Source organism: Otolemur garnettii, unplaced genomic scaffold (genome assembly GCF_000181295.1).
Source record: "Otolemur garnettii isolate 467f Iridium unplaced genomic scaffold, OtoGar3 scaffold00116, whole genome shotgun sequence".
Classification (NCBI taxonomy): Eukaryota; Metazoa; Chordata; class Mammalia; order Primates; family Galagidae; genus Otolemur; species Otolemur garnettii.
This window is the reverse complement of record NW_003852511.1, coordinates 4,400,772-4,417,452: the sequence shown is the minus strand read 5'-3', so window position 1 is coordinate 4,417,452 and position 16,681 is coordinate 4,400,772. Positions and strand designations below refer to the sequence as shown.

Genomic DNA, 16,681 nt, shown 5'->3' with positions numbered 1-16,681 from the left:
GTAGAGCTAGGTTGTTCTTATGTTGCTCAGGCTAGTATTGAACTCCTGGCTTCAAGTGATCCTACCTGGGCCCCGCCAAGTACTAGGATTATAGGCGTGAGCCACTGGCAGGCCTAGGTTTTTTAATTCCTGCCTTTGTGAAAGAATTATTGACATATGACAAATAATCATCTAGGTTTCACTCATAAGCCCACTTCACTGCTTCATTAATAAAATTCAGTATTAATTTTGTTTGATTATGTGAAATCTCTGTTCTCATCACTTCTTCAGTTTTGAATCAGGAAATTGAGGCATTCAGTCTTTCTGAAGATACTTCATCAGGGCTCTCTGAGGACCGGGTTGTCAGTGTGAGTTTCCGAGTTCTCTATCCGATCGTCATTACCAGTCTTGGAGTTTTCTACGATGCCAGTGATGTTGGTTTCCAGAGGAACATCACTGTCAAGCTTTATCAGGCAGAACAGGAGGTATGCGCTGCACTGTACGGGGTTTCCTTCATTTTTCTTTTCAAAAGCATTAAATTTTCTTTATGTCATATGTATAGTAGATTGGGAGACTATAATTCTCTCTGGTTGGGTGACTGAAACCTTTCTTCCTTTATTGATTGAATACATTGTAGTGTAATATACTATGAGGCTGGTTTGGAAAGAGATTACTTATGAGTTTATGTACAGGGTACCCATAAGGTTTGTGTGCACACTATTTAAAATCGTACATGTATGTTATGGCCACCCTGTATTATATCTTAAAAAGAAGGAGTTGACTAAATTAGAAATTCTCAGTCTGGCAGGGGTATCTAATGTGGCCCATGGCTGGCTATGAATGCTTATCTAAAAGTTGTCTTGGGCTACATATTAAATACACAAGCACTGGCTTGGCCCCTGTAGCTCAAGCGGCTAAGGCGCCAGCCACATACCCCAGAGCTGGCGGGTTCAAATCCACCCTGGGCCTGCCAAACAACGATGACAACTACAACCAAAAAATGGCCAGGCATTGTGGAGGGTGCCTGTAGTCCCAGCTGCTTGGGAGGCTGAGGCAAGAGATTCGCTTAAGCCTAGGAGTTGGAGGTTGCTGTGAGCTGTGATGCCATAGCACTCTACCCAGGGCAACAGCTTGAGGCTCTGTCTCAAATAAATAAATACACAAGCACTAATGAAAGTTGATGAGCAAAAATATTTGTACATGACTTTCATGATATCCATGACCATGGATAAACATTCTTAGCCAATTGTAGGCCACGGTTGAAGCCTAAGGAATTTCAAAAGTTGGTAATGAACGGGCTGGGCAAGGGCACACCAGCCCCATATACCGAGGGTGGCAGGTTCAAACACAGCCTGGGCCAAACTGCAACAAAAAAATAGCCAGGCGTTGTAGCAGGTGCCTGTAGTCCCAGCTACTCGGGAGGCTGAGGCAAGAGAAATACCTAAGCCCAAGAGCTGGAGGTTGCTGTGAGCTGTGACATCATTTCACTCTACCAAGGGCAACAGAATGAGGCTCTGTCTGTAAAACAAACAGAAAAAAAGGGGCTGGGTGAGGTGCTTCACGCCTGTAATCCCAGCACTCTGGGAGGCGGAGGTGGGTGGATTGCCTGAGTTCACAAGTTTAAGACTAGCCTGAGCCAGAGCAAGACCTCGTCTCTAAAAATAGCCAGTCATCGTGGTGGTGCCTGTAGTCCCAAGCTACTCAGGAAGCTGAGGCAAGAGAATCACTTGAGCCCAAGAGTTTGAGGTTGCTGTGAGCTATGATGTCCCTAGCACTTCACTGAGGGCGATAAAGTGAGACTGTGTCGCAAAAAGAAAAAATGTTGGTAATGAATATAAAAAGTTTAGGACTCTTAGAATGAAGGAGTATTATTGTTTCTTCCAGCCATAAAAGTCTATAATTAATTGCTTCAGATCTTTCTTTTTTTTTTTGTAATAAGGAAATAGAAGGAATATACGTTTAAAACCATTGAGATTACTATGTTCCTATTCTTTGGAGTAATCTGATTTGTTCAGAGAGTATATTTGAAGGAATTGTGTTTGAAAAGATCTCTTTCTGAGTTTTGAACATACATAAAACTTGAATTATATGGTGAATACTCAATATAGCCCCAAAGTTGATTCTACAGTAGTTATCTGTGTTTGCTTAATTGCATATATATCTGTTCATCAATCTGTCTTTTTAAAATGTAATTCATGGTAGGTTGCAGGCTTCAGCACACTTCAACCCTAAACACTTCAGCATATATGTCATTAACTAGACTTTGATATTTGTTTATAGTTTTTTTAATTTACATACACTGAAATGTACAATTTTTTATACTGCATCAACCCATATAACCCAAACTGCTATCAAGATATGAAGTGTATCCGTCACCCTAGAAAGTTCCCTCATGTTTCTTCCTAATCAGTTCCTTCCCCATTCTCCAGAGACGACAACTCTTCTGATTTTTTGTTTTATCGTAGACTAGTTTTGCCTGTTCTGGGACTTCATATATAAATGAAATTATATAGTAAGTACTCTGTTGTAGGGCTTCCTTCACTCAGTATGTTTTTGAGACACATTGATCATATTCTGTGATTAATGAAATTTTCTGTTCATTCCTTTAATTGCTAAGTAGCATTCCAGCAATATTTAATGTTTACCCATCTGTTGGTGTGCATCTGGAGTGTTTCCAGAGTTTTTCTTCTTTATTTGGCTAAGGTGATGAGCTACATTTATTGACTTCAGAATTTAATGCAACCTCTTGTTCCTGGGATAAACCCTTCTAAGTCAGGAAATGTTATTGTTTTTAAAATATTGCTAGAAATTGTTTCTTGTGGACAGCATATAATCGGGTCTTTTCTTTAGTTCAGTCTGAGAATCTCTACTTCTTATAGGAAATGTTTGTTCATTTACATTTAATGAGTGTCATAGTAGTTAGATTTCATTTTGGCATTTATTATCTGCTTGTTCTTTTTTTGTTATTCTGCTGTCCCTCCTTTCCTGCCTTAATTCAGGTTAATAAAATAATTTTTTTTAATTCCATTTTAATTTTTCTGTTATCGTCTTAGCTCTTTGTACTATTATTTTTTGTGTATATGGTTAACGTAAGGATTACAATAAATATCCTGAAGTTTTCTGTTTTCTTAAAGTTCCTTTTGTGCCCCTTCATGTAAAATATAAGAATCTTGGGTGGCACCTGTGGCTCAAAGGAGCAGGGTGCCAGCCCCATATGCTGGAGGTGGCAGGTTCAAACCCAGCCCCAGCCAAAAACTGCAAAAAAAAAAAAAAAAATATATATATATATATATATAAAATCTTGCAATTATATAGTTCCATTTACCAGCCCTCAACTTTTTTACTGTGGTTAACCATATACATCACCATTATGTCTATGTATGCTATAAATCCCACAATTCCGTGTTACAATTTTTGCTTTAAATAGCTGATTGTACATATATGTATATTAAAGGAATTTAGAAAAAGTAGCCTTTTATATTTACTTACATATTTACCATTTCTGATGCTCTTCATTCCTTCTTAAATATCCAGGTTTCCATCTGATAGTCTTTGCCTTCAACCCGAATAACCTCTAGCATTTTATAGTGCAAGTTTACTGCTGATGACTTTGTTTAGTTTTTGTTTTCAAAAAATATTTTTCTTTTACCTTTATTCTTTTTCCCCCTTTATTCTGGGTATGGGATGCTGGATCGATGTTTTCCCCTCTCCAGTTTTACAAGGGTGCATTTTGCTGCTTTCTGGCCTCCATTATTTCTGGTGGGAAGTCAGTCACCCTTCCCATGTATAATGTATATAATGTGATTTCTCCAAGCTGCTTTTGGGAGATTCTCTCCATGTATTTGGTTTTTAGCAATTTGGTTGTGTTGTACTGGGACATGGTTTTTCTTCAGATCTGTTTTGTTCAGGGATGGTCAATTCTCTTCAGCTTCATTTATGCCTTCTATCAAATGTGAGAAATTTGAATGTCTTCAGAACTTTCTCCAGCGCCACCTGTTCTTGCCACATCTTTTGGAATTCCAGTTACATGTATCTTAGATCTTTTGGTGGTGTCCCACAGACCATGAGACTGTGTTTGTTTGTTTGTTTTTCCAGTGTTCTTTCTCTGTTTTTTCAGATGTAGACCATTTCTGTTCATCTCTATTCAAGTTTGCTGACTTTTTTGTCATCTCAAATATGTGGTTAAGCCTATCCAATTATTTATTTTAGATTGTTTTTGATATTATAACTTTTAATTGTTAAATTTCTATTTATAGTTTTTTAAAATAGTTTCTGTATCTATAAAATTTCCTGTGTTCATTAACTTTGAACTTGACAATAGTTATAAAAACAGGTTTGAAATCATTGCTTATTCCAACTCATCTCAGAGTCTGCATTGATTATCTTTTCTCTTAAGTATGGGTAACATTTTTGTATTTTATCTTACATGTAATAACTTTGTATTGTATCCTAGTGTTAATAGTTCCTTGTAGGAGCTCTGAATCCTATTGTATTACTCAAAGGTTCTATTTATTTGTTTGTTTTAGGAGGTAGTTAAATTGGTTGGACACAGACTCTGAACTCAGTCTCCTTTGGCAATGGGCAGCATCCAAAATCTCTGTTCAGTACTGTCGGCCTTCACAGAGGGGCTGCTTGAGTTCTGTCTTGAATGTGCATTTCATGAGTCAGCCACAGATTTGGACAGAGTTTATATGAAGAATTTACAGCTTTCTCTCTCTCTGATCTTTTCCTTTCTGAGAGCTTCCCCTCCAAACCATCCCTTTTTTAGTGAGATGCATTTGCCCCAGCTCTGCCTTCTAATTTTTCCACCAGAAAGAGTACAGGTTTTCATTCTAATTTTCAGTTGCCTTAAGGTTGTACCTTCAAAGAGCCATAAGGGGGTGGGTGATACATACTAGCCAACCATTTTAAATTGTACAGGAACTTTATGGGTACCTGGTATTTAGAGCCTTTTCATTCTCCTAAGTATTTCCCCCAGTTTATTCTTGTTTGAACTCCAGTGCCTTAAGATTGTTGTTTTTATGTTTTTTCCACAGTTTATAGTTACTATCAATAGGAGAAGTGGTTTGATATTACTGGAAGCAGGACTGTGTTCAGCTTTTAAAAATGTGTATTACTAATGTTGATTGTTGGCAGTGGATACAACGGAGAGAGTTAGCAATAAATATTCAAATCAGTTTAAAGTTAAATTTCTTTTTTGGCGTTTTATCCTGTTCTTTCTGCCCTCAAAAGAGTCTATAGGGAGGGTGATTGGTGGGATCACCTCTGTGGTTTATCTTACAAGGGTATACAAGTGATTCTTCTTAAAAGTAGAATATAAATGTCTTAATACAATAACTAAGAAAATGGCATGAAGGCTATGTTAACCAGTTTGAAAATATTTCAGATTATATATGAAAACACCACACTGTACCCCATGATTGCATTAACATACACAGCTATGATTTAATAAAAATAAAATAAAATTATAAAAAAGAGTCTATGTAGTCTGTAAATGTGTTTATAGATATAAATATAAGAGAGAGGGAACAAATCCTACTTGGGATTCCAGTTATTAATCAGGTTGACCAGAGCTTCATCAAGTTACTCAACTCTAGGTATTCTTACGTGATTGTGGTTAAAGGTGTCAGTGGTACTGAAGCTCAGATAGGTCACTGGGTTAGCAGGCCTCTGAACGCCACTGTTATCCTTATCTAGTGATGAGAATTAATCTTGAATTTTTTAGATACACGTAATTGTTTAATTATTTTAGTATATATACTTTTTTTCTTAATTTCAGATGAATATGAGGGTATAGATGGTTAAGTTACAATGTTTGTGTTAGGTAAGGTCACTGCTGTAGTCCTGTCCCTAACCCAGGAGGTGTGCCATATACCCTTACATTGTGCCCGTGCGGTGGGACACACCAGTTCCTCCTCCCCTCTTCCCCTTCCTTTCCCCTTCCTTCCTCCTCTTCCCTCTCCCCCTGCCTTATGGCTTCCTCCTTCCTCCAGGCCCTCCTCACAACTTAAGTATATATAGTTTTTTGTGTTAACTATGTTTGAGTTATCAGTCAAGTAGTTGGGTTGAGACATACAGTAGTCTGATCATGTTGGTTTAACTTTTAGTTATTTTTAATCAGGGAGGAGTTAATCTTTGTTCTCAAGAAAGAGCTAGTCTAAGGTGGATTCTAACGGGTTCATGGCTAGTCACAATAAAAAAAGTATTCTTACTGCATTGCTGAGAACTGATGTTCATGAAAGGAATAGACAGTCTATTGACACATCCTTAGTGTTGAACTTCTGTATATTCTTGATAGCTTAACAGAAGTTTCCCCTATGGTAAGTTAGTCTATAAGAATAGGCAAATGAGAATTTTCTTATTGTCAAAAGTTGCTTTCTTAGGCTGGGTTGGTGCTCACACCTCTAATCCCACCACTCTGGGAGGCTGGGGTGGGCTGATGGCGTGAGCTCATGAGATTGAGACCAGCCTGAGCTAGAGCAAGACCTCACTTTTAGAAATAGCTGGGTTTTCTGGTGGGTGCCTGTAGTGCTAACTACTCAGGAGGCTGAAGCAAGAGAATTGTTTGAGCTGAGGAGTCTGAGGTTACTGTGCGTTGTGATGTCACAGCACTCCACCGAGGGTGACAGAGTGAGACTCTGTCTCCAAAAAAAAAAAAAATTAGGCATGAGAATAAGGAAATGTTCTTGCCTAAAAGAAATGGGAGGATCTGGGTAGCGCCTGTGGCTCAGTGGGTAGGGCGCTGGCCCCATATATCGAGGGTGGCGGGTAACCTGGCCCTGGCTAAACTGTAACAAAAAATAGCTGGGCATTGTGGTGGGCACCTGTAGTCCCAGCTACTTGAGAGGCTGAGGCAAGAGAATCGCCTAAGCCCAAGAGTGGGTTGCTGTGAACTGTGATGCCACAACACTCTACCAAGGGCAATAAAGACTGTATCTCTAGGCTAGGCATCTGTGGCTCAAGTGGCTAAGGTGCCAGCCACATACACCTAAGGTGGCGGGTTCAAATCCAGCCCGGGCCCGCCAAATAACAATAACGGCTGCAACCAAAAAAAAAATAGCTGGGCATTGTGGCGGGTGCCTGTAGTCCCAGCTACTTGGGAGGCTGAGGCAGGAGACTCGCTTGAGCCCAGGAGTTGGAGGTTGCTGTGAGCTGTGATGCCACGGTACTCTACCCAGGGGGACAGCTTGAGGCTTTGTCTCAAAAAAAAGGAAAGAAATGGGAGGATCCAAAGAAAACAGCAGACGGTGAAATTAGCCCTCTTCTACATTCCCTTTTTTGTTTATATTAATTTCTTCTAAAATTCTTTTTTCCTGCTTGGCGCCTATAGCTCAGCAGCTAAGGCACCAGCCACATAACACCAGAGCTGGCAGGTTTGAACCCAGACCAGGCCTGCCAAATAATAATGACAACTACAGCCAAAAATTAACTGGGCCTTGTGGCGGGCACCTGTAGTCCCAGCTACTTGGGAAGCTGAGGCAAGAGAATCGCGTAAGCCCAGGAGTTGGAGGTTGCTTTGAGCTGTGATGCCACAGCACTCTACCAAGGGTGACATAGTGAGACTCTGTCTCCAAAAAAATAAATAAATAAAATTTCTTTTTCCTTTTTTACACTCCGATCTTACTATCCCAGGGTTCTTTTTGAAAGGAGTCTCTTGAGTGCTTCTGTTTTCTATAGAAATCTGTGACCTTTCTTTTGAGTCTTATCCCTTTGGCGGGGTTGACGGTACAGTACATTGACTTAGTTTAACAACACCTGTTGCTTCCCTTAGTGCTTTTTATTTCAAGGTGGGGCTTAATTTTTAAGTTTACGTGGATTATGTTTAGTATTTGAGAACTTTCATGGCAACTTTGACTATCTTGAATATCTTGATTTAATAACCATGTCTGCACTAGAAAACCCAAATGATGCCAGTGCGATGTTAGCAACCCCAGTTAAAGCCATTGTAGATTTAGTTGGCCAGCACGTAAGGTGTTTGAAAACTTACTATTGCATGTGCAGTGTAGTAACATGAAGTATTTCTCCCCCCTAATTTTTAGGAGGCCCTCTTCATTGCCCGCTTCAGTCCTCCAAGCTGTGGTGTGCAGGTGAACAAGCTGTGGTACAAGCCTGTGGAGCAGTTCATCTTACCAGAGGTACAGGGTTTGGAAGGAGACTGCAGGGCCAGTGCAGTCGTTTATAGGGGTGGATGTGTGCTCTCTGGGGCAGGTACTTGATATTTTATTGTACCGGGGCACCTCTCCAAAGTGGTAGATGAGGATACCAACTGTGGATGTACTAAAACGCAGCACTCCGCATTTATACCTCCAAAGAGCTTCGTGATGTCTCAGAATTCTGAAACTCTTGAAAAACACTGCATGTTACCATAGTTTATTTAATGGAGTAGAGAACTGCACAGCTGTTTTAGTGAAAAAGGATAGTATTAGGTACGGATTGACCGAAAGACAAGACACAGATACCATTTGGTTAAGTCAGTTTATTTATCTAAAGAATGAAAAGAGGAGGGAGGCACTGCAGATAGGATAATGGCAAAGTGACGGACCACCTTTCTTCTTTTTTAGACAGTCTCACTTTGTTGCCCTCAGTAGAGTGCCGTAGCATCACAGCACACAGCAACCTCCAACTCTTGGGCTTAAGCTATTCTCTTGCCTTAGCCTCCCCAGTAGCTGGGACCACAGGCACCTGCCACAATGCCTGGCTATTTTTTTCTGTTGTTGTTGCAGTTGTCATTGTTGTTTTAGCTGGCCTGGGCCAGGTTCGAACCTGCCAGCTTCAGTGTATGTGGCCGGTGCCCTACTCACTGAGCTACAGGTGCCACCAACGGACCACATTTCTAAGTTAAATCAAACTTCTCCAAAGGGTGAACATTTGTATATGATGGCTGAAAACACATCACTTTCCGGGTCCCTGTAGGTCCAGTTTTAAATAGATTAATGCTGGAGACTTGCATGAGTCCTGGAGTTAAGCCACAGTACAGTAGTAGGGTGTGACAGACTCCTGCATGTACAAATTATTCATTCATCAAGCTCAGCCTTTTCAGGCTATTTTAGTCTAACCTGAGTACATTCCTGAACTCAGTGCTCTAGAACCATAATAGGGGTCAGTTTCCTGGACATTTCTGGATTCACTTTAGGTAAGTTATAGAGTTCATACTGTAGCATCAAAGTTTGTTATTATGTGGAGCCTAGAAAATTGACCAGCTTACTGACTAACCAAGAAATTTTTTCCTATGACCAGGGTCTTCAATGCTGTTCACATTTGTGCAACAGTGGGAACCACATATTTTTATAATACACTATGGATCTTTGGAGTTGGATACAAGTAGTTGAAACTATATGTATATGTTAATTCCATGCATTCAGAGGGATCTCCATTTCATCTATATAGGAACTTCTGTTTCAAAAGCTTTTAAATACACCCAAACAAAAACACACTGGGGAAAAAATAGAAATTGCCAATAAACTAAAGGAAAATAACTAAGACCACCAAAGTCTCACAATTTGGAGATAATCACACTTAATGTTTTGGCCTCTATGATTATATATTCATCTAGTTTTATAATTTACTTTGTTCTACATGTCATGAATATCTTTTTTACTTTTTTTTTTTTTTTTTTTTGAGACAGTTTGTTGCCCTTGGTAGAGTGCAGTGGTGTCACAGCTTACAGCAACTTCAAACTCTTGGGCTTAAGTGATTCTCTTGTCTCAGTCTCCCAAGTAGCTGGGACTACAGATGCCCACCACAATGGCTATTATTTTTGTTGTTGCAGTTATCATTGTTGTTTCACTGGCCCAGACTGGGTTTGAACCTGCCAGCCTCAGTGTATGTGGCCATCGCCCTGCCCACTAAGCTACAGGTGCCGCCTTTTTATTCTCTTTATGTATAAACTTCTTTTTTTTTTTTAAGTGCAGTATGTACCATTAAAATTATCTTTTACTTTTAATTAATAGCAGTAGTTCAAATAAGTAGTACTGGCCAAGTGTTGGATCTTAGTTTTTGCTGGAAGTCATTTTTGGTTTGTTCATTGATTTACTTAGAAAATGTTTATTGAGAACTTAACTGCATGCCATGCACTGGGGTCATCTCAGGATACAATATGAAAATCCCTGCCCTTAAAGCAGCCAGTACTAGTGGGGAGAAAAGCGTTAACCCTGATAGTCAACTTGCTGTGTGGGGGGCACTGGTGTGACCAGTTTTCCTATCTGAACTAATTGGTAAGCTCCTTTAGGATTGAAGCAAGTCAGTGATTAGAGTCCTTCCTTTCTACTCAGGAGAAACATGGGCAGAACCTAACTCAGACTTTCTGTGATTCCCGTAGGAGAGTAATGTTATTCCAAGAAGACCAGAAGTACCAGCAGTGTGTTAGGTGCTGCTGTCCAGAAAGAGCTGAGTCCTGATGTAGGGTTCATTTTCACAAACGACTTAAAAGGATTAGTGGAAGTGGGATACCTGGGGTTAAATAGGCAGGTGAGCGGGTGTTTGGTTGCAGGTGCCTGAGTGGGCCCATCAGATGCGGCTTGGATGAGTTTGAATAACCTGCTCTGCCCCTTAATGGCCCTGTGACCTAGTGGAACTTAACCTCACCATGTCCGTGTCCTCAGTGAGATGGAGGAGCTACACCACTCAGTTCAAAGGGTTATTCTTCACCAAGGACATTGGCCACCCCAGGGGACACTAAAGTTGTTAAAAGCGGATACCGGGTATGGGATGATAGTGGCATCTAGTAGATAGACGCCCAGGGATAGTGATAAACACCCTGCAGTGCACAGAGCAGCCCTGGAAGGTGGAGGGTTTTCTTCATCTCGATCCCTCAACACGTAATGGTCACCAGAGTTACAGGTCAGCAGAGTAGCTGGTCAGGTCAGCAGATCTTTGTAGTGTTCTCATTGTGCGCCTCACTGAAGCATAAATCTCAGGAGGAACCACGAGTTTACATGAAGGTTGCTGTGTGTTTCTCACAAAATATTTATTCCTGTAATTTCATATTTTCCTTAACAGTTGAAAATATAGTAAACAGCAGACTATTTTTGTTCACCTGAGTCACTAGAGACATTATTGTCAGCATTATGGATTCTTACACACTTTTTTTTTTTTTTTTTGGCCAGGGCTGGGTTTGAACCTGCCACCTCCATGCAGCATATGGGCTGATGTCCTACTCCTTTGAGCCACAGGCGCCGCCCTACACTTAGCTTTTAATGAAAGTTGAAATTTCTTTAGATGTAGTCATTTCTCTAATAAGTTATTAATGCTTATAGGCACAAAAGTACTGTGTATATTCAAGCTACTCTGTGGTTTGGATGAGAAATCAGAAGTAACACAAAATAATTAACCTGTGAAAGGGGCTGCAGGCAGCCAGCTTGTGTTACAGGAGAGAGAATTTATGATATCTCATTTCTCCAACCTATACCGTGCTGTTTTTTCCTAACTTTTGTCTTGGTTTTATGATCTTAGCTGGGAATTACAATCAGCAAGTTGTTTTGCATATTAAGGGATTCCTGGCTTTGTAATTATCTTATGTAAGAATAAAAAGGCATACGAGAGAAGAGGCGAGAAATAGAAACTGAGCTGTGTTGTGGAGCAGAAATAGATGTAGGAAAGGGGAGAAAATACGACGCTTTCCTTAATAACAACACAGGGCTGGGCACAGTGGTTCATGTCTGTAATCCCAGCTACTTGGGAAGCCAAGGCTGGAGGTTTTGCTTTAGGCTAGGAGTTTTTTTGGTTTTGGGGGGTTCTTTTGGGACAGAGTCTCAAGCTGTCACCCTGGGTAGAGTGCTATGGCGTCATAGCTCACAGCAACCTCCAGCTCCTGGGCTTAGGCGATTCTCCTGCCTCAGCCTCCTGAGCAGCTGGGACTACACGTGCCTACCACAACACCCAGCTGTTTTTTGTTGCAGTTTGGCTGGGGCCGGGTTTGATCCTGCCAATCTAGGTATATGGGGCCGGCGCCCTACTCACTGAGCCACAAGTGCTGCCCAGCGATCCTCTTGCCTCTGCCTCCCAAGTAGCTAGGAATGCAGGTGCCTGCCACAACACATGGCTATTTTTTTAGGTTATAGTTGCCATTGTTGTTTGGTGAGCTCAGGCTGGATTTGAACCCACCAGATCCAGTGTATGATTCTGGTGCCTTAACTGCTTGAGCTACAGGTGCTGAGCCTAGGCCTAGTTTGAGACCAGTGTGGACAACATAGCAAGACCCCATCTCTACAAAAAATTTACATGATTAGGCAGCATGGTGGCACACCCCTGTAGTCTCAGCTACTTGGAAGCTGATGCAGTAGGAACCCGTGAGCCCAGAAGTTCAAGGCTGCATTGAGCTGTGACCACATCTACATACTGAATGACAGAAGAACATCCTGTCTTGAAAAGTAAACCTAAGAAAATGGTATTAAAACAGGTTGATGTAATGGAGAGAAATTGGTAGTTGGGGCCGTCTGTAAGATCTCTGGAGAGAGCCTCTCTGAGGAGATAACAATGGATCTGAGACCTGAATGGTACTAAGGAGCCAGCTGTGCATAGAATTACAACTAGAGAACAGGGAGAAATTCGAAGACATTAGCATTTCAGTGTACACCAAACCTCGAAGCAAGGGAGCATAGCTTTCTAAGCTTAGAATTTAATAATTCATAGACTTTTGAATTTCTAAAACAATAATACACTAGTAGGTGACAGACAATTCTGAAAAAATATTTTAGCATATAAAATATGCACAGGGTTGTTACACTGTAAAAAGCTCACATAGATGAATAAGAAAAATTTGGGAGCGAAATGGCAAGGGAGCATGACAAGGACGTTCTCAGGAGAGAATGTTCCATTCAGAGGCTTCACTAGAAATCAGAGAAATTCAACCAAGTGAGGAATAATTTTTTTCATTTACCAAATTAGCTTAGACTTCTTTTCCTTACTAAGATTTCATACCAGGGAGAGTGGTAATGGAACAGATATTGTCATAAATTGCTAATGACCGTAAAGTTAGTGAAAAATGCTTTTGAAATTAGTTTGATAATGTGTACCAACATCTACACAGAATATCTTTCTTGTCCTAGTAATTTCACCTCTGGGAATTTATTGTAAGTAGAAACAAAATATTGGGGGAAAATAAACATTTACACTAAACGTGTGTACGTTCTTTTAGTAGGTGTTTGTTAGCAGCCCGTAGGGAAATGCTTGAGTGAGTCAGGATGCATCTACTCAATGGCATGTTACACACACATGAAGAAGAAGAATGCTTAGCCACAGCAACAAGAGGAAAAGCTTTTGAAACAAAGCAGCATGCAAAATTATCTGTATGCTTTTGTAATTGTTTTTATATGTACTTGGAAAATATGGTTAAGAATATATACTAAAATGTAAACAGCAGTGGATCAGTCATGGGATAAAAATTTTAACTAAAAGATCTTGAAAAAAATTAACTCTTCTCTGAAATCTTACCTAAATTAACTCTTCTCTGAAATCTTACCTGAAAACTTACTTAAAACCTAAATGATGGGCTTGGCGCCTGTGGCTCAAGCGGCTAAGGCGCCAGCCACATACACCTAAGGTGGCGGGTTCGAATCCCCAGCCCGACCCGCCAAACAACAATCATGGCTGCAACCAAAAAATGGCCAGGCGTTGCGGCGGGCGCCTGTGGTCCCAGCTACTTGGGAGGCGGAGGCAGGAGACTCACTTGAGCCCAGGAGTTGGAGGTTGCTATGAGCTGTGATGCCATAGCACCCTACCCAGGGGGATAGCTTGAGGCTCCGTCTCAAAAAGAAAAAAAAAAACCTAAATGATGATGGCAAAGAAATTGATTCACTATTTATCTTTCCACAAAAGAGTTTTGAAGGTACAATTGTATGGGAAAGCCAGGACCTCCACGGCCTTGTGTCAAGAAATCTTCACAAAGTGACAGTGAATGATGGCGGGGGCGTTCTCAGAGTCATTACCGTAAGTCATTTTTTTCTATGTTGTTTAGTAACATAAAGTAGCTTTTTTTAATGCATAAAGTTTTCTAAAATTTGCCTTTACACCAGTCTATATGGTATGGAAGAGATAATTCTTGTGTTTTAGGACATGTGTGATAGACTGTGCTGTTGAGTCACCACAGTAAAGACAAAAAACCTCAAAGGTTCTGTACGATTCTGCAAGTCCAGTGTTAGTGAATATTCAGTTTCGCCCTAAGATTGGTACATTTTTGTGTGATGTTTTATTTCTGAATAATTTTGTTAGCATTCTTTAAGAATGCTTGCTCAGTGGTATTTAGAATATTCAGTATCTCACCTTCATAGTAAAATACTATAGATAAAAATATCGGAAAATAAGATTGAGTACCTCTATTTATATTGCTGAAGCAACTCTGGGGTTTGACTTGTATTTCTCATTCATTCAAATTTGCTCCAAATTTACTATAGCTTGACAGTTTCTCACAGTATATGTAGAATATTAAAAAGTGTAGGAAGACTTGAAATGATGAACTTGAGTAAAAAAATGTTGTGTGGCAGTGTCTTAGTCTTTTATTCTCCTTGATGCTCACTCTAATATTAGGAATGCACTTGGCATTTACATTTAGAAGCTTAGTGATGTTTTAAAATATTAACCTTATTCTCATTAGTTAATTTCTGAATTTGAAATGAATATCACGTGATATATTATTACTCATTCAGAAAGAAGTTGCTGCACAGTGTTCGTAAGGCAGGCATGCTAGCAGCCAAAATAGGCCCGTCCCTGGTCCATAGCGGAGCTCACAGTCCAGTGAGAAAGGAAGGAAGACATTAAACAAATTCATGTGTATTTACATATTTAGATTTGTAGGCCATGTTTAGGATCTAGGGTTTTATCCTTCACTATGAAATTATTTTTGTTTAGGATACAATATTTTGTGGAATTTAATTATAATTTTCTTACTTTTAAGACAGGTGCATTTAATATCTTGCCTCCTTTTTATTTATGAAACTTTTAAAAAGCCAGAACATGCCTAAACTTCTATAGTATATGAGTTGGTTACACTAAAGAAAATAAGTTTGCTTTTGAGTTGAAGTTCAAGTTTAAAGACTCAAATGATCTACTTTGGGAGTGAAAAATAGTTGTAGACAGCTAAAGACAGCTTAAACATTCAGCTAACTTTAAAAAAGTCAGGTAGTTTAATAGTCTACTCTTAAGAAACCCCATGTGCAGATGAAGCTTTGTACCATAAATGCACAGAGCTGAGCATTTTCATTAAGTCTTACTCTTTTGCCAGTAAATGATGATATCAGAACATTTTTGAAGCAGAATTAAAAGCCAAATTATGACCTTATAGAGAGAACTTAATAAACAAAAAGTACTATTGAGTTCTGAACATGCCAAAACAATATAGAAGTATGCAATAAAAAAATAAGGAGCATACACTTTAATGGAACTATAAAGTTGGAATCTATACTATTCACCTTTAGTAATTTTCTCAACATTTGGCTACAGACATTTGAAATTGGCCAGGTGCAGTGGCTCATGCCTGTGATCTTAGCGCTTTGGGAGACTGAGGCAGAAAGATCACTTGAGGCCAGGAGTTTGAGACCAGCCTAAGCAAGAATGAGATGCCGTCTTTATAAAAAAAATAGAAGATTAGCCAGATGTAGTGGCACAGGCCTATAGTCCTACCTATTTTGGAGGCTGAAGCAGAAGGATCCCTTGAGTCCAGGAGTTGGAGGTTATATGATGACATGGCATTCTAGCCCACATAACAGAACAAGACCTTGTCTCAAAAAAAAAAAAAAAATCAAATGATTATTTACCACAGTTACCTCAGAATACACCATCAGCATTAAAACATCCCTTTGCATAGAGTACAACTCTGCTGAAAGATTGCCAGAGAGTGAGTAAGCTGCTTATTAATGAGTATGTAGAAGAAATCCTGTAAACCTGCTGAACTGTAATTCTGACCATCTGATCCAGCCCAGAGCAACTGGAGCCGTAGCTCTGGTGGACGTGCCATAGCAGGGGCAGCACACAGAAGTAAAGTGCTCAACTGGAAGAAAAATCCTCCTCAAGAAGCTGCCAGCTCCAAGGGAGAACTAACGCTTCCCTGGTGAACATGGGGGTCACTGCATTCCCATGGCTGCCTGCTCTGGGAGGGCTGCCTCTTCCCTCTCTCCAGGCAGCCCTACCTTCCTTGCCATGTCAGGGGCTGCCGCCAGGATGGCCATGTGTGTGGTGGGCAGAGCAGGAGCTTCTAAAGCAGCTCAGCCCATGGGCAGGCAGGCAGGTCTTTGGGACCTGCAGGAGGCTTCCAGTCCCCTCCACATCACTGACCTTGGCCCTCATCCCTGACGGCCACAGCCCACCTCATCAGGCCTACTACACCCCCTTTGCTGATCATGGCACTTGGTGAGGCGACTTAGGTCCACACCCACTGGATCTCAGATCCTTCCAGATTGGAATTTCATGTGCCTGGCAGGAGGATGCCGCAGCCTATGAGGCCCACTGGACTATGCGACTCGGGAGCTGTTACCACCTGTGTATAATCCTCATCCTTATTTTTCCCTCACAGATTTGGGGGGGAGGGTGTATTACACATGACTATCCTTTACAGTGATAATAAAGGATCCTCTCATCCTAAGAGGTGGAAAGGACTGTTGTTGGCTGTTGGCACACTAGTCTCTAGGCACCTTCAACAGCATCAGAATCAACAGGGATCTATCTGAACTATCTGGGCTGGTGAGTTAGGGGATCTTTTCTCTGCCTGCTC

At 40.6% G+C, this 16,681-nt stretch overlaps 1 protein-coding gene across 1 annotated transcript in view; it reads left to right on the top strand.

Moving 5' to 3' along the window:
- B3GALNT2 (beta-1,3-N-acetylgalactosaminyltransferase 2) overlaps positions 1-16,681 on the top strand; it is a 55,049-nt gene that overhangs the window by 22,567 nt on the left and 15,801 nt on the right. Inside the window, exons 4-6 of the mRNA XM_003797443.2 lie at positions 271-464; positions 8,019-8,114; positions 13,795-13,905. Coding sequence (XP_003797491.1) covers positions 271-464; positions 8,019-8,114; positions 13,795-13,905 — 401 coding nt within the window. The remainder of the gene's footprint in view (positions 1-270; positions 465-8,018; positions 8,115-13,794; positions 13,906-16,681) is intronic.